We start from the raw sequence: 27,567 nt of genomic DNA, 5'->3' as shown, positions 1-27,567 counted from the left end.
ACCGGGGTCGGCTGGGGGTGGGGTCAGAGCTCTGGGACCTGCTTTCACATACCGGGGTCGGCTGGGGGTGGGGTCAGAGCTCTGGGACCTGCTTTCACATAGCGGGGTCGGGCTGGGGGTGGGGTCAGAGCTCGGGGACCTGCTTTCACATAGCGGGGTCGGGCTGGGGGTGGGGTCAGAGCTCGGGGAGCTGCTTTCACATACCGGGGTCGGGCTGGGGGTGGGGTCAGAGCTCGGGGAGCTGCTTTCACATACCGGGTCAGGCTGGGGATGGGGTCAGAGCTCCCCCAGCTCTGGGCCCCCCAATCTCATGGTATAATTTAAGATATTCAAGGGACCTTGTCAAGTGTAGATCCCCCTGAATCCTTTCTTATTCCCCCCACCTTAAAAACCCCCCTAGAATCGCCTCTAGGCAGATCAGATACGAAGGGGGATGACAGATTATGCTGATTAAGCAGCTGAGTCACGAGCTGAAATGTGTCACATGGGCGGCAGGAGGGTGGGCGTGGCCTCCATGTATGGAAGGCTGGGTTTGTGGGAGGGGGCGTGGCTTGCAGGAGGAGGCGGGTCCATGTCGGGGATCAGCGGGGGGAGAGGTACGTACTTCTCTTGCCGTCGGAGTCCGCGTGCACCTTGCGCACCAAGAAGCCAGTTTTGTAGACAGGCGCGCCCGGCTGGGGGGTCACGCCCATTAGGGAGTGTCCGCCGCCGCCGCCAATGCGCTTGGCCCCACGGGACGTGGAGTCGCCCAGCTCGGAGAAGGACTTGCGTAGCTCCTCCTCGTCGCTACGGGAGACAGAAGCGAGTCACACGAAAGGGCCCCCCCATCACATGCCGTATGAGAGGGGGACGTGGCAGGGAGCGGCTGCAGCACCACCACCGGGCCGGGACGAAGCTCAGGTTAGCCAACGAGGCGCTGGTGTGAAGTGCGGCCTGCCAGCGCGCGGGGGAGCACTCCTCCTCCGTTGCCTGGCAACCGCTGGCCTGCTTTGTGCGTGCAGAACGTGAAGGGGAGAAGGAGATGGAGAGTCCTGACATAAAAAGCGGGGAGTTCTCATAAACGCGCATATTCTGCGCCAGGGGGCGCTGTGCTGTGCCGAGTGGGGAGCCCAGGGCCCCTCCCCCTGCCCTGTCTGCATGTCCCTCTCCCCGTCTCGACAGTCCAGATAGGATGGCAACACCTGCAGGGTCTCTGAGGCTCCCCGCAGGATGCAGGGGGAGACACACCAAAGTAAGGCCCGCCGGGGGCCGGCTGGATGGATGGACCAGAAGCGGTCTGCCGATATGGTCACTTAAACACTGGCTGCAGGAGAACGTGTGTGTGTGTGTGTGTGTGGGACTGTGTCTATGTGTGTCTCTGTGTCTATGTGTGTGACTGTGTCTGTGTGTATGTGTGTGTCTATGTGTCTGTGACTGTGAGTGTGTGACTGTGACTGTGTGTGTGTGTGACTGTGACTGTGTGTGTGTGTGACTGTGAGTGTGTCTGTTTGCCTTCAGTCCTAAGAAGCTATAGAGATGTAGCCATGAAACGGTAGCTATAGCAACAAGGCCTGGAAAAGCCAGAGTCATAACTGACGGCTTTGAACATCTCCAGAGTCAAATCCAGAATAGCAGCCCTTGACGACGCTTTGTGCTCGAGCAAACACACTCAGCAACGTCCATAAGCCGGCCCGGCACAAACTGGGAACCAGTAAAGACGCCGATAAACCCTGGTGCAGAAGTGCCTTTGTGTGCTTTTGAATATTCTGAGATAAACAAACATGGCTGGCAGTAGACTGTGAAGCTTGCACCCATATCCCTGATAGCAGTCGACACGCCACTTTCTGGGCAGGGTCTCTCTGTTGCTCCCTCTCTTTTGTCGATCCCTCCGTCTGCCCATCAGAAGCCCCCCCGCCGATGTGATCTCCTCCCCACCTGCCCCATCACTTACGACGGTCCGGGTTCCTGAGTGACACGCGGAAGCGACGTAGGACTGAATTATTCATTCATCGCTCATCCATTATTCAGCCACTCGTCGGCACCGTGCGGGAGAACAGATTGGCCTCGCTCGTTGGCACCTTGGACTGAGTGTGTGTGGGGGGGGGGGGTGCTGTTTGTTGCCCAGGCGACGCCTCCCATAATCGTTTGTAAATGCACAATAAGATGTGCCTGCAGGTGTAAGCGAACTGGCATGCGGCTGGGCCATCTTCCTACACACACACACAGATTAGGTATCTATGTCTTTGTGGGGACCGTCCATTCATTTCTAGGGCGTAACCCTAATCCCAACAATGACACCCTTAACCGCTACCCAGTCCTAACCTTAACCGTAAGTAACCAAACAAAATACAAGACTTTTGGCTATTTTAGTTTTTCTGACATTTGTTAAATTATGGTTATCCCTCTTTGGAGACCAGACAATTGTGCCCATTTGGAAAAAAATGTATAGGTTTCTATTACATTGTGGGGAAATCTAGTCCCCACAATGTAATAGTTACAAAAACAGACACACACACAGAATTACACAGATCTTCATACATAGAACTTTTTATCCATGCATAAGGGGATGTGTTCACCAGTGCACACAGCTGCTCACCCGCAGTAACATTTGCGATGTGAAACTTGCTTCATACTCCACCCATCCTGCCGCATGCATACATGCACTGGGAAACACCGACGCGGCCGACTTACATGGTCCACTGCAGCTTCTCGTTCTTGATGGAGTTGTACAGCGCCTGTAGAAGGGGGGGGGGGACAGGAAGTCAGCGACACAGAAAGGCCGGAGTGCTCCTCCAGAAAGGAACCGCCTCGGGCCGCCCAGGAACCAGGAAATCCCCAAAATGAGCACCGTCGCCTGCACACCCCCATCCACACAGGCCAGAGCAACAGACAGAGCCACACGAATGCCGACGGTCCCACAGCTGACTCTGCTCCTGTCCATCATGACACCACAGGGCCAACGACCCTCGCACGACTGCAGGCAGCAGGGCACTAACTACTGCTTCTCAAGCATGGAGGATGGACGACGGATCAGGCCTCTAGGGAAGTATATGGGTACGACCACTGGAGGCCACGGCTGGAGATGGAGACACACGGGGTGACACTTGACGGACCCCAAGCTCATGGCCACTGTTAGGTCTGACTCATCAAAGACATTCTATTTCACAAGAAGACCCCTAACTGTCTACACTTTAAAATCTCACATGCTGAAGTTCACATTTTATTTACCTCTCTGAATCTTTCGAGAAAGCAGGGTCTGGCTGCTGGGGGCCTTAAGGAGCCGAAGGTGAAATCACTCTGCTGACCCAGAGAGTCAGACTGGTGACCCTCTGATTACAGACACAGCATCCCAGCTCGCTGAACCGCAGACACGCAGCCGCAGACACGCAGCCGCAGACACGCAGCCGCAGACGCACCATTGCCTAATCTTGATTGCCTAAACAGACTTTATTGCCTAAGAAGACCCCCCCCCCCATCTCATCAGCATAACCGAGGGGGGTTCTGCAGCGTATAGAAGGCAGGGGCGCTGCTAGAGATTTTGGGCACCAAAAAAACGTATCATACTGGGCCCCCACCCAGACCAATCAAATTACATTTTTTAGGGCCCCTGCTACTCAGGAATCATCTCAGCCTCCCCCCCATTTATGGGGGGTAATATGCTTTGGGCAGGTGACAGACTGTCTACAATAAGACCCCAGAGGGGTGATGGTGCTGACTCACAGCATGGTAGCTGGGGCAGCGGCGGGGGTGTACTGGTGAGCGGACCGGGCTAGCCAGCGTCAGATTCGCCATTTCACAGGGGAGAGGATGGACTGGGTGAGGGGCCCCTCTTCAGGGGCCACACAGACCCCGCGGCGTGGTGCGGCCTTTTACTCTGTAAACTGCCATGTAAGTACAGCAACTAGAGCTCCTAATCACTTCATTTTTAGGAGGCGTGGTACGTCTTTGGGTCAGGGGATGACTAATTAATTAATCGACCAGTTACATTTGATTATGCAGAGTCCATTCTCACAACAACGTTTATACCAAGAAAGAAAGGGATGAAAACCCAATAAGGACCCCCCCCCCCCAACCATTAGCAGGCAGTCATGCAGGACTACTGGAGGGGGGGTCCTTCAGTAACAGCGCCAAGTCCCCCGCTTGCCCGAAAGAGCAGAATCCCAGCCTGCCACCCGAATTCCTGGCTGCCGGAGCCTGGACGTCCGCCAAGGGGCCCCCCAGTGGAGAAGCACGTGACCTCAGCAGCAGCGACGGGCGGGAGCCAGGGGTTAAGTACCAGGCCTGAGGGTACAGAAGCTGCTCTATAGAGGCTGTGGCTCCCTCGGACCGGCCGGCTCCGGCATCCGCCCGAAACGCCGCACCGATATTTGCTGAGGCTGCTCTTCCACCTAACAAAGCTGCACCTGTGAGCCTAAATCCTTGCCGATTCCCACCAGCAAGGGGGAGAGTGAGCTGGCCATTGATGCAGACAGCTGGTCGCCCACCTCCTGCTGGTTTCTGCAAACCTGAAGAGCCGCAGCCTCCATGGAGGAGCCGTGCGGGGCCAATGGGGGGCCAACAGGGGGGGCCCAGGTCTATCAAACCATTCCCAACAAGCAACAACAACCAACCGTATCTGGCCCTCCCCCGAAATCCTTGGCGTATTTTTATGGTGCTCTGCTGAAGCTCTCACGTCATTAGATGAATATTCACCAGCAGCAATTCTGGTTTACCCATGGTGCATCACTGCAGCATCATTCTGAGCATACTGGGTGCCAAGGAGGTGGTCCAGTTTAAACTGGTCTTTAAAAACACAACCCCCATTTGAGCTAGACTGCAAAAACCAGGGGGATTAAAGCGGAAACAGCATATGATGGTAAAGACACAGGATGGAAATATTACTTAGTTTACATAAAATGATAAATACACTTTGAGTTGCTCTCCCAGGACTGGTCTACCAGTTTAGCCCATCCACACACACCTCCCAGGCCTCCCAGTACTAACATCCCCAGAGACCAGTAAGCTGGCAGGGTTTCTGACACTATAGCTCACAGACCCAGCCCCCTTATATAACATGAATGTAATCCCTTTATGGAAAAATGCAATGTTCTGGCCACCATCGTGTAGATCTATGAAGAAGAAATGTGCCCTGTGAGGATATGGGGAAGTATTAACAGAAAAGACAATGAGCCTCGACAGGTATGAGGTGCTGTAAAGACCCGCTGAGGCTGAAGATGGAACCGGGAAGGGAGAGGGCAGCGTGATGAGCCACACTGCTGTGTTTCTGCTGGGCCAGGCATGTTGTGACATGATAATTACAGAGACCTAATATGCAGACCATCCCAACAGGTGAACTTCTCATGCAAAGCTGAACCAAGCTGTTTAGTACAAATGTATATTACAGTGGGGTTTCTGATGCAAATACAGCAGAACTCAACAAAAACTATAATACAAACATAACTGTAGCAGGTGAGCTACAGCATAAAGATGTGAGGTGTAATGAGAAGATGACTCCATCAGGTGAGGTATGAGAAGATGACTCCATCTGGTGAGGTATGAGAAGATGACTGCATCAGGTGAGGTATGAGAAGATGACTCCATCAGGTGAGGTATGAGAAGATGACTCCATCTGGTGAGGTATGAGAAGATGACTCCATCAGGTGAGGTATGAGAAGATGACTCCATCTGGTGAGGTATGAGAAGATGACTGCATCAGGTGAGGTATGAGAAGATGACTCCATCAGGTGAGGTATGAGAAGATGACTCCATCTGGTGAGGTATGAGAAGATGACTCCATCAGGTGAGGTATGAGAAGATGACTCCATCTGGTGAGGTATGAGATGATGACTCCATCAGGTGAGCTATGATAAAATGTCTCCTTTAGGTGAGGTATAATGAGAAGATGACTCCATTGGGTGAGGTATGACTCCATTAGGTGAGGTATAATGAGAAGATGACTCCTTTAGGTGAGGTATAATGAGAAGATGACTCCTTTAGGTGAGGTACTGTATAATGAGAAGATGACTCCATCAGGTGAGGTATGAGAAGATGACTCCATCAGGTGAGGTATGAGAAGATGACTACATTAGGTGAGGTATAATGAGAAGATGACTGCACCAGGTGAGGTATTAGAAGATGACTACATTAGGTGAGGTATGAGAAGATGACTCCATCAGGTGAGGTATAAGGTGAAAACCCGCCTATACTGCATACCTTCCTCTTCTTACGGGCCTGTGGGTGGTTCTGTCCATCCTGGGCCTTGCCCAGTAGGTCAGGGAACACGAGGGGCTTGAGGGAGCGTGAGCGTGGCGTCCGTGGGAACCGAAATGGGTCCATGACCCGGAAGTCGCGGCCGTAGCGGACGGAACACAGAGAGCGCGACCGCAGGCGGCCCGCTGAGTGCAGGCTGTTCACCCCGATCATGGTCGCCCGGCGAGCGGGATTCGGGGCTGCAGCAGGTGTCGGGTTTGGGAAGCAGGACAACAGGTTTGCCGAGGTTGTGGTACAAGACCAGCTGAATCAGCCCTTCCCCTAAAGACCCAGCCACCACGTCGGCTTGTACTGTTTCTCTGTCCCTTTTCCTGTTGCTTCTACAATGTCAGTCTTCTGGAAAAAAAAAACACAGGATCCTCTTCCTGCCAGAGGATGCTGGGACACCTTCGAGCTGTGGGCCTCCAGTATCCGGGTCTGGAGGGGCGCGCCTTACGTCAGCAGGAAGAGAGTCAGGAAGTCCCCAGCGGTCACGTGATACTCTCGGTTTAGAGTGGCCCGTTCATGAATGACAGCCAGACCCAAGCCGGCAGCGTGATTTCACAGGTGAGCGACGGCGGTTATCACCACGCTCCCGGCAGGCGTCTCTGCCCACAAAGCCGCTGCTTCCCGGACAACCACCGGAGCAGGCGGGCCGCAGACACGCGGGTGGGCGGTTAAAAATGGCGGAGACACGCGCGCAGACGTGCACACACACACGGCGACGGCCAGCACACGCGAACCAGGAGCACACACGGCGGCACAGGCTGAGCGTGCATACGTAAGGAAGCGTGTAAAAGAAAAAAAAGCAGATACACACAGGCGCGCACACACACTGAGATGCACACACTCACACGGCAGACAGACAGGGAGGAACGTGGACCCTCCCACTCACGGGGTGAGTCGCGTTTCCTGAGAAAATAAATGAAAAAATTCCAAGTGAAAAAAGGGGGAGACCCAACAGGGAGGCGATCCCTGGACAAGCTGGTCACCCCGCGAACCGCGGAGGGCAGGGGGGCCCACACTGTATCCTGTCGCACCAGACAGATAATCCCTGTCCGAGTGAAAAGGTCGGCCAGCACCTTCCAGCCGCAAATCCTTCTTTTTCCCGGGTGGGATTCTGCAAGATTTCACCAGCGTCCCCCCCGGAACGACGGAAAAACCTGATGCGTGGCACCGCGCCTCCTGCCAGCGCTCCTACATGGGCTCCCCTTCCATCGTCGCCTTCCCTAAGCCCGTACGCTCAGCACCGTCGCCCGTGCTAACAGCCAGCCGTTCCCCTCCTCCTCCTCGCTCTTCCTCTCTCAGGTGTTCGGCTCCTTTTTATTCCGCAGCGGATACAAACTGCCTCAATCGTAGAGAAAAAGTGACCTGATGGGGGCCGAGATCCGTCCCCCCCCCTCCATCCCTCCCTCCTTCTCTCGTTCCCTCACTCCCTCTCTCGCTCTCTCTCTTCCTCCCTCCCTCGTTCCATGTGTGTCTCTCTCCGCCTCGCTCCCCGTCTCTCGGCAACGGATCACCCCCCCCCCCCCCCGCGTGCGCACACCAGTAGAAGCGATCCAGTCCATCCCGCTCTCCGCTAGATGCCGATTAGCATGCGGAGCTCGTCGCTGCAGCGAGACGGCAGAGCGGCGCATGCGAGGCAGCGGGGAGAGCACTACAGAGCAGAATGCGCATCCCGGCAGCGGCGGACAGTTTTGCAGCAGCGCGGAAAGGGAGTCCAGCAGGAGATTCAGATGCCAGCCGATATCTGTCATGTAGCCTCAAGCCTGACCCTACCTACACTAACTCTACCGCGGGACAATCATTAAACTCTTTATGTGTGCCGTTTCGGCAGGCAGACAGGTGAAGGACGCGCATGTTAAGGCACCGAGGCAGAAACAGGGGTGCGTAAATGGATGCCGCAAGTGGCAGAATCACCCGAGGACCGGAGCACCAGACGGGACGGGCATGTTGTACGTTACGGACAAAGGTACTGATCCGCCATCTGCACCCACAGTGATCGGCACAGTAACGAACTCGCGGGGACAGTGCCAGGGGGTTGAGGATGGGGAGGGGGGTGAGGGCCCTGGGAGTTGCCACGTAAATATAGGCTGGGTGGTTCGGTATGTGCATCGGTGCACCTTTTGGCACCCCAAACATGGCAGACTCAACGCAAGCAGCTGCCTGCGATGCAGCCATTACTGCCCACATTCATGGAAAATCCCTGCCTCAGTCCTACGCTCACCCCTGTCCTATACTGCATTAATGCATTAATGGTGCTTGGTGTGTCTTCCTGTGTCCAGCATGTACTTCAGCCAATGAGACCGTAACAATCCAAACAGCCTGTGTCCATGACCTTTACAGTCCCAGAAAACCTTTAATTTATCTGAACAGCTGTGAATGTCACTCCAAATACTTCTTTAATGAATAAATGAAATTTTAAAAATCAGAAAATGTGTGTATTAAATGTTATGCTCAAGCACTCACGTCCATCACAGCAAATCCCCCTACGCACATTGACACAGTGCTGGTCTCGACCTCAGCCTCAGTCACAGCCTCAGTCACAGCCTCAGCCCGAGTCTCAGCCTCAGTCTCAGCTTGAGCCTCAGCCTCAGCCTCAGCAGTGCATCAGTTCAGCAGGCATGCCCAATCCCAGCAATAATCTTACAACATGTCTTGTTGAAATATGACCTTGCTCTTTCCCCCCGGAGTGTGGCGGTGCTGTCGCCAAGCAACAGGAAAGGACCCCAGCTGGGAATTTGCTGTCCTTCTCTGTTCTAACACAGACACGTACATGAAAACACAGAGACAGTGACACGCACGCTCACCCACGCACGGCTGCTGTGTGCACACGCAGGCCCACAGTCCGTCACACTCCCTTACATATGTACACAAGGCGCTGGAGACGAAGTTTGCCGCTCACCTGAAGCGGGTCCTTTAGAAGAAGGGCGAGTACAAAAAGCGGAACACTCACTCGCTGGCTAGTAAAAAACTGCACGTCAAGCTACAGTACAATTGTTCTGAACTACTTCCACTCCTTTGTACTCTTACATGCACATGACACGCACACGCCTGCCATACACGCACACGCCTGCTGCACCCCCACAGCCCTGCTCCCTGCACCTACACTCTCTTCCCTGAAAGCCGTCTCTCTGTCTGTTTTTCGGCGGGTCATTCCTCCACCTTTAACCTACTTTCATGTGTGACCATTTCTGTCATGCACTGGTGGGGATGCTTAAGTGAACTTACCTGCCGTGGCCAAAGTCACCTCACGCCACCTCTGTGTTCATGCTAGGAGGCTGTTGAGGTCCCCATATGACATGGGTTACATGATCTGATGATCTGATGACCAGAGTCACACACTCACAACCAGAAAGAATTGTGCACAAGAAAAGCACACACATGCACGACTACTAACATGAGAGTACCCAGTCAGATGCCTATTAATACGAGACTAACCAATGAAACGCCTGGTAATACAAGACTTACCAATCAGACTAACCAATGAGAAGCCAGATAACATAAGACTACCCAATCAAAAGCATGTTAACACAAGGCTAGCCAATCAAATGCCTGTTAACACGACACCAACCAATCTAAAGACTATCTGCAGCACCTGATCTTGCTGTTGAATGATTCTTGTTGTTGCTGGTTGCTGTTTGTTGCCTGTTGTTGTTATTGTTGCTGATGGCAACAGTTTGCTGGTGCTTGCTGTTGGTATGTTGATGTTCATGGTACTTTGGTGCAGTTGCTGTGTTTCATACTGTGCTGTTACTAAAACTTTCTATTTCTGTTAGTGTTAACTTGGTGATCTGGTCGTTTACGGTAGTGATTTGCTTCTGTTCTTGTTAGGTGTGTTTGGTTTTTTTGTCTATTTTGTTGACTCTTCAGTCAAAACGTCATGAGGCAGAATCCCGCAGATCTCCTCAGCGTAGGCCGTATGATGTGGGACCCCCCCCCACCCCCACGGACACTGCAGCAGCTCTCGGCCCCGTTCGGCAATCTCACCCCCCCCCCCCCAGCTCCACCAGGAAACCAGGTCAGCGGAACCAGTAGAAGATGTAAACCTTTATGCCGTTCGTTTCCATGGCAGAGAAGCCAAGCAGACTGAATATGACGATGCCGGGTGGGGGGGGGGGGGCATGCCGTTATTAGCCAGCCACTCTGTCGATGCTTCATTCTGTCACCCTGACATGGTCGCATATGTACACAGTAGCACAATGTTTATGTGCAATACAAACGACTGATCTGGCTAATAGTGCAGCAGGCCCTGCTTATGGATGACAGATTGATGGATTGATTAATTCACTGATCGATTGATATTCCTGACAGTGATTATTCTGTATGAGTTTAACGGCTCCTTTTTGCCGCAGCTGAGGCACAGTGTGGAAAATGGGAAAGAGAGTGATAGCGGGAGGGAAAGTGGGGGGGTGATCAGAGGCCCCCTCCCTCGCTGCCTTTACCTCCCCCACTCCTGTTCTGTTCTGTTCTGGGGGGCGTGGTTTAGGTTGGAGTGGCAGGAACACAGGAAACTACCAAATATTAGGGCCAGACTGTGCCATGAATACAGCACAGCATGCGAGAGCCTCAGGGGCTCCGGCTTAGAGACGGCGTGCGGGGGGGCGGGGGGGGGGGGCACCTGGCGGAGAAGCCGATGACAAGCTAGCTGGTGGGAGCCATAATCAGACAGCCAATAAGAGCCGAGAGCTACTGAACCAATGAGCTGCTAACCAATGAAATCAATGGGGATGAAATCGGGGACCAAGAATGAGCAAAGGACATGGGGGGGTGCAAATAAAAGGGATGAAGAAGCAGGAGCAGCAGGAGGGGGGAGACAAAGAGAGACAAAGAGAAGGGAAGCGAGAAAGCGAGCTGGAGAGGGACACGTTTAACAGGCTCTGATATGGTGCATTAATAACCTCATATCATGATAATGTGTGAATCAGTTTCAGCTGAGCTCTGCTGTGATGCATTTCAGTGGAATGCGACGGAGCTGTTAGCGGGGGCTGGCAGTTAGCAACACGCTTTCAGGACCGACCAAGCGCCACTCACCCCGCCCCCGCCCTCGCGCTCATTACCCGCGCTCGGGGACCGGGGTCGCCGCTTCTCTATGCCGACACCAACAAAAAGCAACGCTCTGCTCACATGGAAAACAGGGACTGAAAATAAATGACATGCTAGTCAGTTAGCGCTAGTCCATGCTTGCAAGCTAATATGGCTCAGTTAGCACTGGATCGAGCGAGCCAGTTAGCACTGCATCACGCTAACCAATTAACACTATTGTATATTATCCACTCGACACTGATCTTTACTAGCAAGTTACTTGAGATACACTAATCGTAGCAAATATGATGCTAATTGACACGTGTAAATCCATCTATACATCCATCCATCCATCCATCCATCCATCCCTCCATCCATGAAGACACTGCTTGCCCTGGTGAGATTACACTCCAGACATGCATACATACAAATCCAATTTCATAGCTAGACATTCAAGGAGCATGTATGGGTGCAGTGTAGCGAGTTCTTAGTTGGTCAGAATTCTCAGGGCAGATGTGCTTTTATTTTGAAGGTTTATTCTTCCTCCTGCCAGTTCCAGGCAGACTGCGTGTGTCTCGGCGACACCCGGATATTGTTTTTTCCTTTTTTATATAATAAAGACTTTGCACTCCTTCACGGGTGAAGAAGCTGCCTCCTGTCTTTTCTCCTTGCGCCACAGTAGACACACTGAGGGCCTTAAGGCAGCATTCAGGCTGCCGTTCCATTAGGGGACACAAATGAGAGAATGAAAGAAATCAGGAGAAACACCTCCGGCTGCATTTCAGGAGATTACAGCTATCTACACCAGTTTTAATATTTCACTACTTCTCTTGGGATACAGACATGATCTACATCGTTAGTAACCAGATGTGTGAAATGTTTTCATGCAATGAATCAGCAGAAATTTTCTGCTGCTCCTCTCACTGGAATGAAAGTGAAGTATCTAGAATGACCTTTAGAGGAGATCTGACCCTCTCAGGCCACCATAGGAACTTTCAGTCCATGCAGGGGTGACCTGATGGACATACAGGCACTGCTGACTGACTTCTCAGCGTCCCCCACTGTCGGGTGACATTTAGGATCCCTCTGACCCCTCACTGGCTCTCAGTGCATCATAGAGATAATTCCTGACTGGCATCCATCCAGTGATCAAAACTTTGTTCAATAAATCTCCATGTCCCCTGATTTCCTGCCCCACGATCGCCTAAATAACCGTACGCCACAAGCAATCAGAGTCATTCTACGAACCATAACATAAAAACGACAGCAACGGGAACCAGTTGAGCAGTGATCTGCGTGGCCCCCAGCTGGTCAGGCTGCAGTACAGCAGTCTCCTCAGTGAGCATTACGCATTTGGCTGCTTTTGCCATATGAGATCAGGCTTCCCGCACTGCCTCTGAGACCAGCTGGTGGAGGGCTCTGTTTACCCGGCACACACACAAACACCGATCAGTCAAGCTCAGAGCGTACACACACACTCACACTCACTCACACACACACATATATATATTCGCATTCGCCAATGGATTACAGTAACTACACCTGGCAGCGACGCACACAAATCTACATGAAGACAAACACACAGATATGTATCTGCATATACAGATGGATTACTTAAACCTGATATGCACACAAACACACAGATATACACAGATGGATTAACTGGCATGGCCACACGTACGCACAAGGGACAGACACATACAGAACACTCAAGGGTCTACTCAGACCCAGAGGCACAGAAATACACACACAGAGCGACAGAAATGCGAGCGCACTACTGTAATGTTCTGCTGTCAGGTGGCACAAGTCGCACAACAGCTTCCCTACAGTGAAACCAAAACGCAGCAGCCGGATTCGTAAGCGGAAGGAGCAAATGTCAGCATATCGCACCAATTCTAACATCTCGCCACCAGTGCAGGAAGGGTGCCGAGATTCCCCTGCTCACTCACGAGGCACTAAAGGGCCAGGCCCCTGCTTAGCGGACCGCACGGATTAGCATGTAGCATCCAGCAGGGCCAGGCCCCTGCTTAGCGGACCGCACGGATTAGCATGTAGCATCCAGCAGGGCCAGGCCCCTGCTTAGCGGACCGCACGGATTAGCATGTAGCATCCAGAAGGGCCAGGCCCCTGCTTAGCGGACCGCACCGATTAGCATGTAGCATCCAGGGCATACGCTGACTGAGCCCTCCTTCAGCTCCCTGCTGCTAGAACGTTCCACCAGCACATCCACAAGCTACCTCCTCGGTCCCGGGACTCTCAACCACACTGGGAGCCTATTACTTTAGCCAGTTGACCCCCCCCATGGGTTTTTCAACCCAGTCCTCGAGGTCCCCACTGGGCAGTCCACATTTTTGGTTCCTCCCACCTCCCAACGCACCTGTACCTGGTATTCGATGTTCTTGATTGGCTGAGAGCTGATGGAGCAAATACACTATATTGTGTAAAGTTCGGTGGAGGGGGGATTATGGTGGGGGCTTTTTTTCAGGGGTTGGGCTTGGCCCCTTAGTTCCAATGAAATGAACTCGTAATGCTGCAGCATTCGAAGCCATTTTGGACAATTCTATGCTCCCAACTTTGTGGAACCAGTCTGTGGATGGCCCCTTCCTGTTCCAACATGACTGCGCACCAGTGCACAAAGCAAGGTCCATATGGACATGGTTGAGCGAATCTGATGTGGAGGAACCTGCCTTTACACACACATGAAATTTATACTTTACACTTGGCACAATGCAGTCAGGCAAGTATCATTCTCCTGGCAACCGCCAAACCCAGACTCGTCCATCCAAGTGCCAGACAGAGAAGTGTGATTCGTCACTCCAGAGAACACGTCTCCACTGCTCTAGAGTGCAGTGGCGCTGTGCTTTACATCACTGCATCCGACTTTGCATTGCACTTGGTGATGTAAGGCTTGGATGCAGCTGCTCGGCCATGGAAACCCATTCCATGAAGTTCTCCATGCACTGTTCTTGACCTAATCTGAAGGCCACATGAAGTTTGGAGGTCTGTGGCTATTGACTCTGCAGACAGTTGGCGACATCTACACACTGTGCGTTGTCCCCGCTCTGTGATTTTATGTGGCCTATCACTTCGTGGCTGAGTTGCTGTTGTTCCCAGTTGCTTCCAATTTGTTATAATACCACTAACAGTTTAGTAGTGAGGAAATTTCACAAATGGACTTATTGCACAGGTGGTATCCTATCACGGTACCACGCTTGAATTCACTGAGCTCCTGGTGCTTGATTTTATATACCTGTGGCTATGGAAGTGATTGGAACACCTGAATTCAATGATTGGGAACAGGTATCCCAATACTTTTGCCAATATAGTGCATGCAGACTTTCTGGAGGGTCCCCAAGGATTGAGTGGAGAAACACAATCTTAAAATATTGTACATTTGCTGAGTGCTTCAGTGCAGCCGTGTTGAGAAAGGCACTATATAAAAATAAAGTGAATTGAAATTCTGCCAAGTGCGTGTGTGTGTGTATCAGTGTATGTGTGTGTGGATTATGTTTATATTACATTGTGGGGACCAAATGTTATTTTGACGTTGAGATCTACGAATGCAATCAAAACTAAAAATGCCAAAAGTCTGGGATTTTGTTTGGTTAGTTATGGTTAAGGTTAGTGCTGGGTAGGGGTTAAGGTCGTCATGTTGGGATTAGAGTTTTCCCCATAGAAATGAATACAGAGTCCCCACAAAGATATAATTACAAACCTGTGTGTGTGTTGTGTGTGTGTGTGTGTGTGTGTGTGTGTGTGTGTGTGAGGCCAGCTACCCACCTTGAGCAGGTCCTTGGGGAAGTCCTGCCCATTGTTCATGCCCTCCAGGTTGCTGACAAACTGCATGCATGACATCCTCCGGCCAACATTCTGGGGACACGGGGACACAGCGGCATCACAGAGCTACACCCACCCCTCAGAGTGTCATCTGCAGGGCCGGCCAATCTGCAGCCACCAAACCTCTCCCATACCCATGTATCAAACCCTCATGTTTCCTTCTACAGCATTATGCTCTAAGGCTCAGCCAGTCACTGTACAGCCAAATTACTGCCCCCCCCCCTTAGAGGCTGGGTTATAACCCAAGGAGGTTGATGGGATGGCAAAAGTAGCATATTTAAGCATGTGGCTCCAGGCCAGGGAATTCTCACTGAGTTGCTTATTTTACTAGAGGTCACCAATGTGAAGGGGCGCCACCTGCTGGCTGCATTGTGCTTGCATTCCCTGATCAATGACATCAATACTGGGTTTGGGTTTGCAGCCAAAGTTTCAGTTACACTCATTCCTGTTAGTCCTCACTGCATTACAGGTGAAAATCTATCAGGCCCCTCCCTCCTTCCCTCCCTCCTTCCCTCCCTCGCTGTTTCGTGTCGACTCACCTGGCCATGCAGGTCACTGTTGAGCAGCATCAGGGCACAGGTTAAGGCGTGGATGCTGTCTGGTGGGGGTGCAGAGGGGGAAAGAGTGAGAAAGAAAGATGACAGGAGCAAATATCTGAAGAACCGTACAGGAAACATCTTCTGTAACCTTCAAAAGGGTGCTGCCTTTGGGGCACCACTGTGAAATCGATTCAGACAGCCATAGCAACTTGAAAACAGTCAGACCTGAAGGAATGAAGATGAGCGGGACCTGTAGCAGAAGGTATTTCACTAGAACATTCTGTAGCCCTGTAACCCATGCACGGAACTTATTCAGACCCTTGTGGGGCCAAAACAACCCGATTCTACCCAGCCCCACAGGACACATCGCTGCAGCAGGGCCTGATTCTGAATGTATAGAGCAGTAATCCAATGTGTGTCCACAAAAGTCTGAATGTACAGTATTAGTCTGGTAACAGACAGAATGAGCTCTTTGGTAGTGATGGACAAAATGACAATTCATGAACTATTTGCTGTATTGTTTGATGCCACTAGATGGCGCTGTTGGTTTGCTTTGGGGCATGCTTTGTGCCCTTTCTTGAACAGAGAACACCATCTAGTGGGGTCAAAAAATACACTAAATGGTCCATGAAGCGTCATTTTGTCCATCACAACTCTGGCTAAGGAGCCCCATGCAATCGCGGTTCTGCTACGGCGTGTGAGTGTCACACAGACGCTCATGCATCCTCCATTGTTCCTTCCTACCTTCACAAGTTACGCTGTCTGGATTACATTGCAGGAACCTACTGGAGAAATGGGACAGCACTCGCTCCCTCTCCTGCGTTTCTCCCTTGAGGGCAAATTCCCTCAGGAAAATCCTGAAAGGGGAGGAGGGGAGTGGAGCAAGGGAACTCAACATGAGGTAATCTGTAATCACTGTCCGACAGGACTGTGAAATACACTCTTGACGACGCACCCAAAAATCATCTATCTACGCTCTTTGTGGAGCTGACCAAATGAAGAATGATGAGCCTCACCACCAGATGGCAGTGTTCTCCCCATCAGACTGGGCAGTCTGCTAAATGTGTCACGGCGTTGTGGCACGCTATCAGAAATGGCCTAAACTCTAAGCGAGTTGGAGAACGAGGACCTACCGGAGAGCCTGTTCCAAAGTCAGACCTGCAAAGTCAAAGAAACCCAAGTATTCCTCTGCAACCACACGGCTGAAGTCGTTGCTGGAAAAACACACAGAAACACACAGCAGACAGGAAGAGGGAAAGCTGTCAGTTTCAGATGAACAAACAAACAGGAATTGTCTGTCATCATCTCTTTACAATTTGTCACAAAGCTGAAGCGTGTAGGAAGGGGCGTATGGCAATTACAGGAAGAAGGGTCATGTGATTTTGACTGTTCCTGGTGACTACTGTTTCCTCCTTCCCAAAAAGCTCATTAATCATTGCATTGTGCTTCCTTACTTCTTAGAAATCCCAGCTATGGGATATAAAATTTTCCCCAAATCCCCTGCCTCACAAGCGCCTAATGGCACTTCCCTGTGTCACATGGTTCCCTTTACCATGCAGCAGGGGGATTTTCTCCACACCTATCACCGTGGCCCTTAACCCCACGTTCTGTTTCATCAGGCCCCAACACGCTGCTGGGAGCCTGCTGAGATTATCCCATAGGTCATGTTATGTGAGTAAGTAGAAGGGCTATTGCACAGGGGTCATGCAATGGAAGTCATTACTGGGGCCCTGTGGGAGAGGGCAGGGTTGAGGAGCTACACCTATGACCAGAAGGTTCAAGTCCTAGAAGGAAATGATGAAGTCAAAGCAGAATGAGTTACAAAGCATTTAGCACATGCTTTTGACATCCAATTTCTTTTTGAGAAAGCAGGGTGAGAAAGTGTCTAGAGCAATGGGAGGCTTTCTCAAGGAAATCACTCAGCAGACCGCGGGATCTGAACCAAGGACCACCCGATCACACACACCATGCCTAAACCCTCAGAGCCACACGCCACCTCCTAAAGGCAGCAGACTTGTGTCACACAATTGTATTTAAATCTTTTTTCCACATCACAAGGTTCTGCTCTCCCAGATGGACCAACATCTGGACAGAGAACTGGGACTGATAGGTAATATTCAGAAGCTGTTACCAGCAATCAGACTAATCAAGCATCTTCCATAACCACCACTGAGCACGTTGACTTTGCTCACTTCTTGCTCAGGTGCAGGGCCACGTCAGACTTCCGGAAGCCATCCAGTTGGAAGAGCCGTTTAGCCAGCCTTCTGGCGGCCTCCGAGTCAGCCCGGTTCCCATTGGTGAGGGTATCGGTGCTGCCCAGGCCCAGCCTCTCGCTCAGGTCCAGATCCATGTCCGAGTCCCCAGCTAGGCGAACGGTCTTCTCCCTGGGGAGGGAAACTCGAGGGGGTCAGCCACATCTGCAGCCCTGAGGTTCATTCGTCTGACCTCAGTCCAAACAGGGTGATCAGAACCCCAGCAGCATGCTACAGAACAGCTAGACCCCTCTCTTTGTTTGTAACCATGACTTTGAAAATGTGTCGCAGAAACTGGTTCTAGAAACTCTAGTAGCCCCTTCAGCAATGCCCGAAGCTCTTAGCCTTTCATCTCTCTGTCACTTCCTCTCTGGGGGCCTCGGTTACCATTTCTGGGTGGCATTTTCTGCTTTGAGAGGAGGGGCAGCATTGTGAAGAGATGATGACAGCAGCTAGCAGAGGCTGAGGTTGCTTATCACAGCAATGATGCTAACAATGTTAGCAGTAACAGCAATAATAGCCTCAGGTTACAGCGTGCTGTTTTCACAATGACAAACCCATACGCACCAATAAAAAAGTATCAAGTATCCTCGCCAATAAAAAAGGTAAAGCCCACTGGGGAAGACGAGATGCATATGCCATACTGTTTGCTTATTGGGCCCTTATTGCTTATTGGGCCCTTATTGCTTATTGGTTCTGCTGCACCTGCTAGGGTTTGGTTTACAAGTTTGAGGTTAAGGTTGGGTTTAGGGTTAGGGGTTAAGGTTGGGTTTAGGGTCCAATACCCCTTCTGAGTTTAACGGCTGTCTTTTCTGTGTCTGCCAAGCAGTTTCGGTATATTCCGTAATATGTTCTGCAATATGTTCCATAATATGTTCTGAAATATGATCCATGTTGTGTCCATCCCTGTCCCCCCGATCCCCACATTCCAAGGAAAGGAAACCCCCTTGTTCTTCTCAGTCCTGTCATCATGTCACCACATGTTTCGGTTGCCACAGTAACCATATTGCTACTCATGTCATGAGTAAATGAAATTCCCCGTTAGCCGCTGGAAGTGATGCAAAGGGAACTTCTGTAAAAAAAAAAACCCTTGCATGGGTGGAAACAAGACAAGAGCACATGTCCCAGGGGCCTGTCCGAGTTCGAGATCAGGTGATGAGAGGTAGGGCTGCAGGGTTCTGTTATAGTGCCTCATATTGTTTTTTTACAATGTAATCACCACCATCATCACCACCCTCATCACCACCACCATCATCATCATCATAATTATCAGTACCACCACAGCTAATACTATTATCCCAAAATATTACTACTACTAATTATTATGATTTTACTCTGACCATGTTTAATTTCACCATCTTTACAGAGATTCTCGTACCTGTGCCCTCCCATTGCCCTCACATATTGTGGGGGTGAGGTACTCACCCAGGACCATTGCTGGGGGATGTACCTGTACTCCATATCCGTGCCCCACCACCGCCAGCACAGCGCAGAACAAGCCCTCCCTACAGACCCTGCCCCCTCGTACCTGCCGCCTCGCAGCCTTTTGCCATTCCTGTGTAGCGACCATGTTCCTGACTACGAGAATGCTTAGCCCTTGGTGTTCACGTTATGCATGTGTATCGTTTATGGTATAACGAGTGACTGCCGTTTTCTTTATTTGATTTATTTGTGTATTTGGGTAGGGAGACAGTAAGAGTGATTGTCTTTTTGTTTCATCTTTCTTTTGTAGGTGAGTTAGTTTGGGACTCTGTTGATTTGATTTTGATTTTGGGAATGGGTTGATTGATTTGTTTGTTGTATTAGCCTGGGTCACTCTTGAAGTCTGTACCTACATTGTGGTGAGCAAACTTGTAAATACACACTCTGCTTATACTACCTGTTTTGTGCACCGTGTTTGTCCTGCCCCCACACCACACGTTCATCCATATATCTATTCTGTTACTCCCCAAACCCCTAGACTGGGGTGTCTTTTTATTTCCATACCTCCCTCCTCTCCCCCTCTCTACCTCCCTCTGCCTCGCTCTTTCTCTTTCTCCCTCCCTCTATCTCTCTCTCCTTGTTTCAGTCCTTCTTTATCCATCCTCTCTCTATCATCTCTCTTTCTGCTTATCTCCCTTCCTTGCTCTCTCTCCCTCTCCTTCCTTCTGCATCCCTCCTCTCTACCACTCTGTCCCTCCCTCTGCCTTACTCTCTCTCTTTCTGCCCCTCCCTCACTCCCTCCTTCTCTCACTCTCTCTCTCTCTATCTCGCCCCTCTCTCAGAACATCCCCAGCTGACTTTATCTGAACTTTGTTTCCGGTTCCCTGCATCGACTCACATCTTCGCCTGTTGGCTCATTGAACTCAGTGATCCTTCAATGACTGCATTTGAAAATAAAGCATTTTTGGAAACTGATGATCTTATAATAATCAGCATCTTTATTCTCTTCTCTGTGAGGTTCTGGTTCACACGGTTTGTAATTCATTGTCTCTTTGCCAAAACTCATTAATGCCTAATAAATGCCCCATAAAAACACACCATTAAGCCAATAAGCACCACGGATCCCAGACCAGCACCGTAGGCGTGAACCCATATCAGCATCATAACATCTGCGGAACGTTTGCAGGAAGTTTCTCCACGGGTCTCCTGTCCTCCTCCTCTCCCTTGGCACACAAAGCAGCTTGTGGTGCCTAAGCCTGGGGTCTCTGGGTCAAGTCAGCCCCGTCCAATTAGGGCCCCTGAGAAATGATTGGCTGGCCCTGGGCTGGTCACACTGACAATGTACCAAAAAGAGACTCTGTCCAAAAACATAGCCCCCCTTGAAAAAAAAAACGGGCAGAGTATCACAATTAAACTTTACCTGCACACACACCCTTCAGTTCCACACCACTGGCCCTAGAGAGCCCCCCCCAACCTGATGACGAACCACGTGAATGAGAAACAGCCTCTTCCAAACTTCTTTGACAAGGGTTTGTAGCATCTTTTCAAGCTTTTTAAATGTTTCACTTTAAAAGTGAAATGACAAACAGCATCAACACCGCTTTTCCCCATACATTTTGTTACCAAGACGACACACGTTTCATTTTCATTCTGCTTCTATTTTAAACCCCATAAAGTAACTGCTTGGTAAGTTAGTCTGCCGTCTCTGTGGCAGCCTCGGGAGGTCTGGCTTTGATTGGCCGCCTCTGAATTGGAAGGGGTGTGGCAGAGGAACCATGTGACCCAGCAGAAGGCCAAGGATGCACGCCAATCGGATACACACAGATTCCCATAAACACAAACACAGACTAGTACATGCCTGTCCTGTCTCTGAGGCCTTCTGATTGACTGTGGTTTTAATGCACGTATAAAAACTGTATTGGAAAACAAGATGACATGACGGGCATTCATATTCCTCTCCTGTTCAATCCCATTAAGCACAGCACTGGCTTCAATGCTCTCTTTCTCTTTAGCAGAGTACTGACCAGTCAGGCCCCTGCCTGCCTTTCTGAGCCGATTAACATGCAAAGTCCAGGTGTGCAGCAAAGCCTGCAGTCGCTGGACCCCAGGTCTGCCAGCCAACATAAGGAAGCCCTTGCTATCAGTGTTTCAATGTAGATTGAAGACCTGCAGATTTAGCTTAGCTTAGCTAGCAGGGCTGGTCCTGCTCCTATTTACTGGGGCATGTTTCGCTGTACCGATCATGTGAGCTATGGTGGGTCGATAGTATCAGTGAAATAATGAGCATGAACTGAGAAGCAGTAGCTGGGATACTGGCCTGGCCAGATAATCTCCATGAGGTCACAAAAAAGCTGGATATAACAAAACAAAGGACCACAATCATCATCATCACTATCACCATCATCATCCTCATGCAGGCAAATCCACCGGGGGAATGATTACACAGCGACACCTGATTTCTATGGTTAGTGCCAAGCGCAGGGCCTGCAGCGGCTCTATTCTCAAAGAACAGCTTAAGCGTCAGACTCAGGTATGGAGTGCCCTCTACTGGTCACTGAGTGCAGAGCAAATTAAAATCTAAATACTATAAAAATAGTCTGACCAGGACGATAAGCCATTTGCAACAAAACTGATAAATATGCACCGGTTTGTTTTAATAAGGGATATTTACTAATTAACTTGGCAAAGTAGTAAAGTTTATACTAGTTTACTAATCTCTTTGACTATTAACAATAGCTGTTAATAAACGTGATGGGGCTAGCCTCATGTGCGCAGATCGTGATTGGTCAGTGCTGACCTGTACACGAGGCCATTGGCAGCCCAGCTCTCGGTGGGGCCCAGGCTGCCTAGCGACGGGGCATCCTCGCTGCTCAGTCGCTCACTAGACGGTGCCCGTGTGGCATCCGAGGACTCCGAATGGCTGGCCCCGAGCTCGCCGTGCGCCAGGGGAGCGAAGGCCAGCTGGACGATCTGCTGGGCGCTCTGGAAGCATCGGCCCGGCAGGTCGGGCATGAGAGTGGGCGGGTCGAACGTCAGGCCCGTGGGCTCACAGGAGCTACACTGGCTGGCGCCATCCAGGCTATTGTAGGACGTGCCCTTGGCGCGGTACGACTCCACGATGCTCTCGAAGTGGTGACTGAAGGTGTCGAACCCCACCTCCTCTGAGGCACGCAGGGGGGTCAACACCTGCAGTGGGGACTTGAGGGCAGGGGGGCCATCGAGGGGCTCTTCCTGCGGCCGTCTTTGGGGGGGCGACACAGAAAGGAGAGGATTGAGATGGGTCTTACACTGATCTGCATGAAAAAAATGTTCCATATGTAATTGTTATGAAAATATAACATAAATATTCCAAGCAGCAGTTAATCTTATCAAACATTCTTTTAAGAAATATTATGAGTCTCAGAAAAATATATTTATTTGTGGTGCTCTAAATATAATGTTAAAGTTAATTCATCAGCATATTTTAATTAGTTAACACATTTTTTTGCTTCTTTATGTGTCAGACAATGAAAATGTAAATCTATCATTCTACTTCTTTAAGCTCAGGTAGCTTTTAATGAAAATTAATCAAATGCTGGTTTCTGAAGCCAGATGAGTGAGCCATTTCATTGATGTCCGGTGGCCTGTTCATTCATTCTTTCACACACATGAAGTGAGTGTCACCCAGCTCCTCAAATCTCCATGGTTACCATGTGTTAGGAAGTGGCAACCTACTCCTCAGAATCTCCATGGTTACTGTGTATGAGGAAGTGTCACCCTGCTCCTCAAATCTCCATGGTTACCACGTGTTAGGAAGCATCAATCTGCTCCTCAGAATCTCCATAGTTACTGTGTATAAGGAAGTGTCACCCTGCTCCTCAAATCTCCATGGTTACCACATGTTAGGAAGTGTCAACCTGCTCCTCAGAATCTCCATGGTTACTGTGTATGAGGAAGTGTCACCTCATGAAGATGTTGCTGAAGAAGTCATCCTCTGCTTGACAGGCCAGCTGCTTCTTCCTGTCGCCCTGCATCCTCACGCTGACCCAGTCTGCAACCTCCTCCTCCTCCGCCCCCTCACCCACGTGCCCATAGAGCGCCCCCCAGAGGGGGCTGCTGCCAGCACCGGAGGTGCCCATCACACTACGGTTGCTGCCGAATGCAGAGTCGGCCTCGTCCTGCTCAGCCAGCATCTCATCGATGTCCGTCTCGCGGTAGCAGCGCAGCGGAACCGCGTCCAAGTCTGTCTCCGAGTACTTCACGGTCCGCCGGATGATACCCGTTTTGGGTGATGCCCCTGCTTCTGCCGGAGGAGGGGTCACCAGCTCCACATAGACGTGCTGCACGTCGTGGCTGGCCAGTGAGGCCAAGGGCAGTAAGTTGGGGGGGGTGGGAGTCGGTGACTCACTGCTGGTACCACTAGGGGGGGCAGTGGCAGCATCTGGGAGATCTTCAGGCGCAGAGATGGGGAAATAAAATATGTTAGTTATTTAGCAGCTCATACCAAAAGCGGACTGACATTAAATAGACCGACATAAAAATATAAAAATTAAAGATCTAGAAAATATGAAATTCATAGTTATGCATTGCCTTTTCTAGTTCACAGAATTGAATTTTCTAGCTGAAATTAAATGTTTGTATTTTTTGAGGGGGGGGGCTTTCATTGGTCAATGGATGTCTTTTATCCCAGCACCTTCTGTGTAGTGTTACCTTTACGTCCGGCCTCTGCACCCTCGCCAGACGACGTCCCGAACAGGAACTCCCACTTAGCACGTGCGATCTTCTGGGAGTGAAGGGAAGGTCCCATCACAGATGAGCCGCTGTCAGTCTGGGATACGCACAGATACATACAAACGCAGACACACAAACACACACGTGTGGGCATAATGAGCATAGGCACGCCCACACACAAGAAACTCAGTATTCTGCCAAATTATCTTACAGCACCCGAGCTTTGAAAAAGCAGGCATTCAGAGTGATGCCATCTCCAAGTCTGCTCGCTCATTGGCTGTTCTGACTGGGAAATGGGAGCTGCTCTTTTCCACAAGCCCAGTGCCCTCACTTGTCAAGAGCGACAGAAACCCATAACAGTGTTTGACTGGGAGAAACAAGCCTCAGAAGTTATTCACATTTTAATCCTCTGCTCTAAAGTACATGCACCGCATTAGAAACACAATTAATGTGGCATATAAATACAGCATTGACATTTCTAGCTCACGGGACAATGCAGTCCTCCAGTTTGTCCTCAAGGCCAAACCATGAATTGAAACCTCCGGTTCTCCTTCCTGTGTTCTGTGAATGGCACTTGTACTGAATGTCTGTGGTTCCCCACCTGCCCTGCATGTAGGGTAATGTCATGTGACCATTGTGGCTCAACTGGAAACTCTAGAGATAAAATATCATGAATCATTTGCCTTTCTTTTTGTACTTGCGCATTTATTCTGTTGACCTCTGCGCGTCTTGTCTCAAGCTCAATGCATACAATCACTAGGACCACTTAAAAGTGATTTATATATAGTCCCAGAGATGCTGCCCCCCCCCCACCCCAGTGTAATGCCCTGCACCTGTATTGCTGAGGATCCATTCCCCGTCTCGCTGTCCCTTGGGCTGGATTGACTGGAGAAGCTGTCCCCGTCCAGCAGACTGCCTGTCACTCCGCTGGAGCTTCGCGAGGACGCCTGCACACCATTTCCTTCACCCTCCGGGAGCCCCTCCACCTCATGGGCATCAGGTAGGTGTGAGGTAACTGGAAGCCCAGCCTGGGTGCACTCCAGCAGGATGGGGCCCAAAAGCAGAGCCTCTCTCTTCTTAAACTCTGCCTGTTTCTGCAGCAAGAGGGGCGAGGCACTGAGCGCATTCTGCCGAACCTGGGGTCCTGAACATGGATTGCCATCCTCCGCCTTCATCTCCTCCGCCTCTTGTTCTCTGGATGTCTGGCTTGCTCCAGGCTGCTCGGCACCCTGGCCCAGGAAGATGCATCGGGCCGTCTCCAGGCTATTCCTCGATCCTTTGTCGTTCCTACCCTCCTGCCGTCTGTCCGTGGCAGGTGACCAACCCCCCCTGGTGTACTGTGGCAGCCGGTGACGATGGGGAGTGGGGCTGTCTGTCAGCCGGGCTTCAACGCATCGCAGCCTTGGATCCCTCACGGGAGAGCTGACCTCCGCACAACGTGGTCGGAAGCGATGCAGCCGGGACGGCATGGCAGGGGACTCTCCGGGGTCTCCCCCATGCAGGGCAGGTTTTTGGCAGTACTGCACGTCAGTGTTGCGATCTTTCTCCTCTCGCTGCACGACTGAAGAGTTTTCATCACACATATATAAAAACGATGGAGGACCCAGCGGGGGAATACCGTCTGCCATGTTGTCACTTTCAGGAAGCTGGTGGCCATGAACCGGGATATTCATCGGAGCCTGGTGTGGTCCTCTGTCTTGTTCAGGTTTTAGGTTCTGGTTCGAGTCCTGCGTCTGGCTCCCTGTCAGTTGTGTATTCCCCAATGGAAGAGCGTCTGCTAGAGCATTGGGTAAGGAAGACCTCCTGACCTCTGTGAATTTGGCAGATAGCTTTGTGGCTTCCATAGCTATCTTGTGAGCCAAATTTGGAGTATTAGTTGGATTGGCGACTTTCGTACCGCTCAGCTGGTTCATCCCACCCTCTGATTTCTCACCCACATGGAGGTGAGCTTTGCAGCTCAGGTAAGCACTGCAGCCAGACCCTGGTACAGGACTTGGAATGCATGTACCATTCAGAGCAGATGCATCATGAGAAATGGAAGCTGGTGTGTTTGAATGGGGCACAGCACTCTTGGATAGTGTCTGCTTTTGAGCTTCTGTAGACACCTGGTACTTGACTCTGGAAGCGACTGCCACAGTTGGATTGGATCGGCCAGGGAGGTGGTTGGTAGCCGGACTTCTGGGTAAGCTGGATGCTGCCTTTGGCAGGTCTCTTTTGGCATGGGGGCCAACTGGCAGTGAGTCAGTACGTCGCACCAGGCCAGGGGAGCCTGACCAGGACAGACAGCGTGGGTGATGTTGGTGCATAGAGTTACGGCCACAGAGCCCTCTGGCGACCTTGAGCCTCAGCTGAGGGGACCCAAACTCCTTCAGGGCTCTCTGTGTGGCAGCTCGACCTATGGCCTCGAGGGGGGTGCAGCGGATGTCCGGGGGGTTCTCCTGCCGCCCCCTCGAGGCCATATAGGACAGCTTTGGGCTGGAGCCACATGAAGAGTCCGGACCATTGAACCAGGGGTTGCTCAGCCTCTTGCGAGGTGTTAACCTCTCCTCCTTGGGCCTGCACATTGTGTCCATTCCGTTGGTTTTCCCGGAGTTGTGGCGCAATGGTCCCTGGGGGCTTCCGATAGTCTTAATGCTGGCCTTCTTGATGTAACTGAAGGTGACAACAGATCGCATGCCTTCTTTGCCTGACACCACATTTGGCAATCGAACCTCACCAGAAGGTGTGCCTGGGTCTTTGAACTTTCTGTCTGTGCCGTTCTGGAGCGCCGTGGACACAAAGCAGCCATCCCCGCCATTTGGCAACTTTTGCTTGTGAGTGCCAGAGCCGTCTACAGGGTGGGGTTGGAACTTGATTCCACGGGGCTTGGAACGAGACCCAGTAGGACTAAAGTCCTGTCCATTGACACCATTGACCATGTGTTTAGTTCTTTGTCTTTCAAGGGCACCTGAATTTAGAGCCAGGACCTCCATTCCCTGCACTGAGGCTGAGCCGACTGCACTGGCATTACGAGAGGGCCTTCGTGCCTCGCCGTTAAGTGCCCTCACATCCATAAGACATGACCCTGAAACGCTACAGAGATGGTTACCCTCTTTCTTCTTCAGTTATTATTTTTTCTGGCAATCATTTTATTATCTGGCCAATCACTCAGTGATTTTTATTGCTCTTTACTCTCTTCTCCAACAGTTGAAGAGGCGTCTTCATCCATGTTCAGGAGAAATGAGGCCTGTGTATCTTTAACAGCTCCTGTCCAAAAAAAGCAAGCAGAGAAAGATATCAGAGTGCTGGAAACAGTACAAGCGACCATAGCGGTGGGCAGACGAAACAAATACCTGCTGTCATGTTATGCAGGCTATTGGCCAAGCTAACAGATGCGTTGCTATTTGTTGTGAAACCACGGCAAAATTAGAACTGCGGGGCTCTGTCTCACAGCTATGGTGGTTTAGAGCTCCAGGTAAAGGCAAGTTTTAAAGTTTGGGATTTTTAAGTTCCTTCAAACAAAAAAGTTTTGCTCAGAAATAAGTCTTTTACTTCAGATGACAAAAACATGAGATGGCAAATGTGGCAATGTGGAA

General features: G+C 51.0%; 1 protein-coding gene across 1 annotated transcript in view; it reads right to left on the bottom strand.

The window, feature by feature from the left end:
* LOC111848393 (uncharacterized) overlaps nucleotides 1–27,567 on the bottom strand; it is a 49,062-nt gene that overhangs the window by 6,595 nt on the left and 14,900 nt on the right. The window contains exons 2-12 of the mRNA XM_023820344.2: nucleotides 24,826–27,238; nucleotides 23,972–24,089; nucleotides 23,225–23,711; nucleotides 22,080–22,523; nucleotides 17,801–17,992; nucleotides 16,742–16,822; nucleotides 16,353–16,465; nucleotides 15,609–15,667; nucleotides 15,013–15,102; nucleotides 2,671–2,714; nucleotides 605–786 (exon numbers count right to left, since the gene is read on the bottom strand). Of these exons, the coding sequence (XP_023676112.2) occupies nucleotides 605–786; nucleotides 2,671–2,714; nucleotides 15,013–15,102; nucleotides 15,609–15,667; nucleotides 16,353–16,465; nucleotides 16,742–16,822; nucleotides 17,801–17,992; nucleotides 22,080–22,523; nucleotides 23,225–23,711; nucleotides 23,972–24,089; nucleotides 24,826–27,045 (4,030 nt within the window). The 5' untranslated portion in view covers nucleotides 27,046–27,238. The remainder of the gene's footprint in view (nucleotides 1–604; nucleotides 787–2,670; nucleotides 2,715–15,012; nucleotides 15,103–15,608; nucleotides 15,668–16,352; nucleotides 16,466–16,741; nucleotides 16,823–17,800; nucleotides 17,993–22,079; nucleotides 22,524–23,224; nucleotides 23,712–23,971; nucleotides 24,090–24,825; nucleotides 27,239–27,567) is intronic.

This window comes from Paramormyrops kingsleyae, chromosome 20 (assembly GCF_048594095.1).
Source record: "Paramormyrops kingsleyae isolate MSU_618 chromosome 20, PKINGS_0.4, whole genome shotgun sequence".
NCBI classification, from domain to species: Eukaryota; Metazoa; Chordata; class Actinopteri; order Osteoglossiformes; family Mormyridae; genus Paramormyrops; species Paramormyrops kingsleyae.
This window is presented reverse-complemented; position numbering and strand designations above follow the sequence as displayed.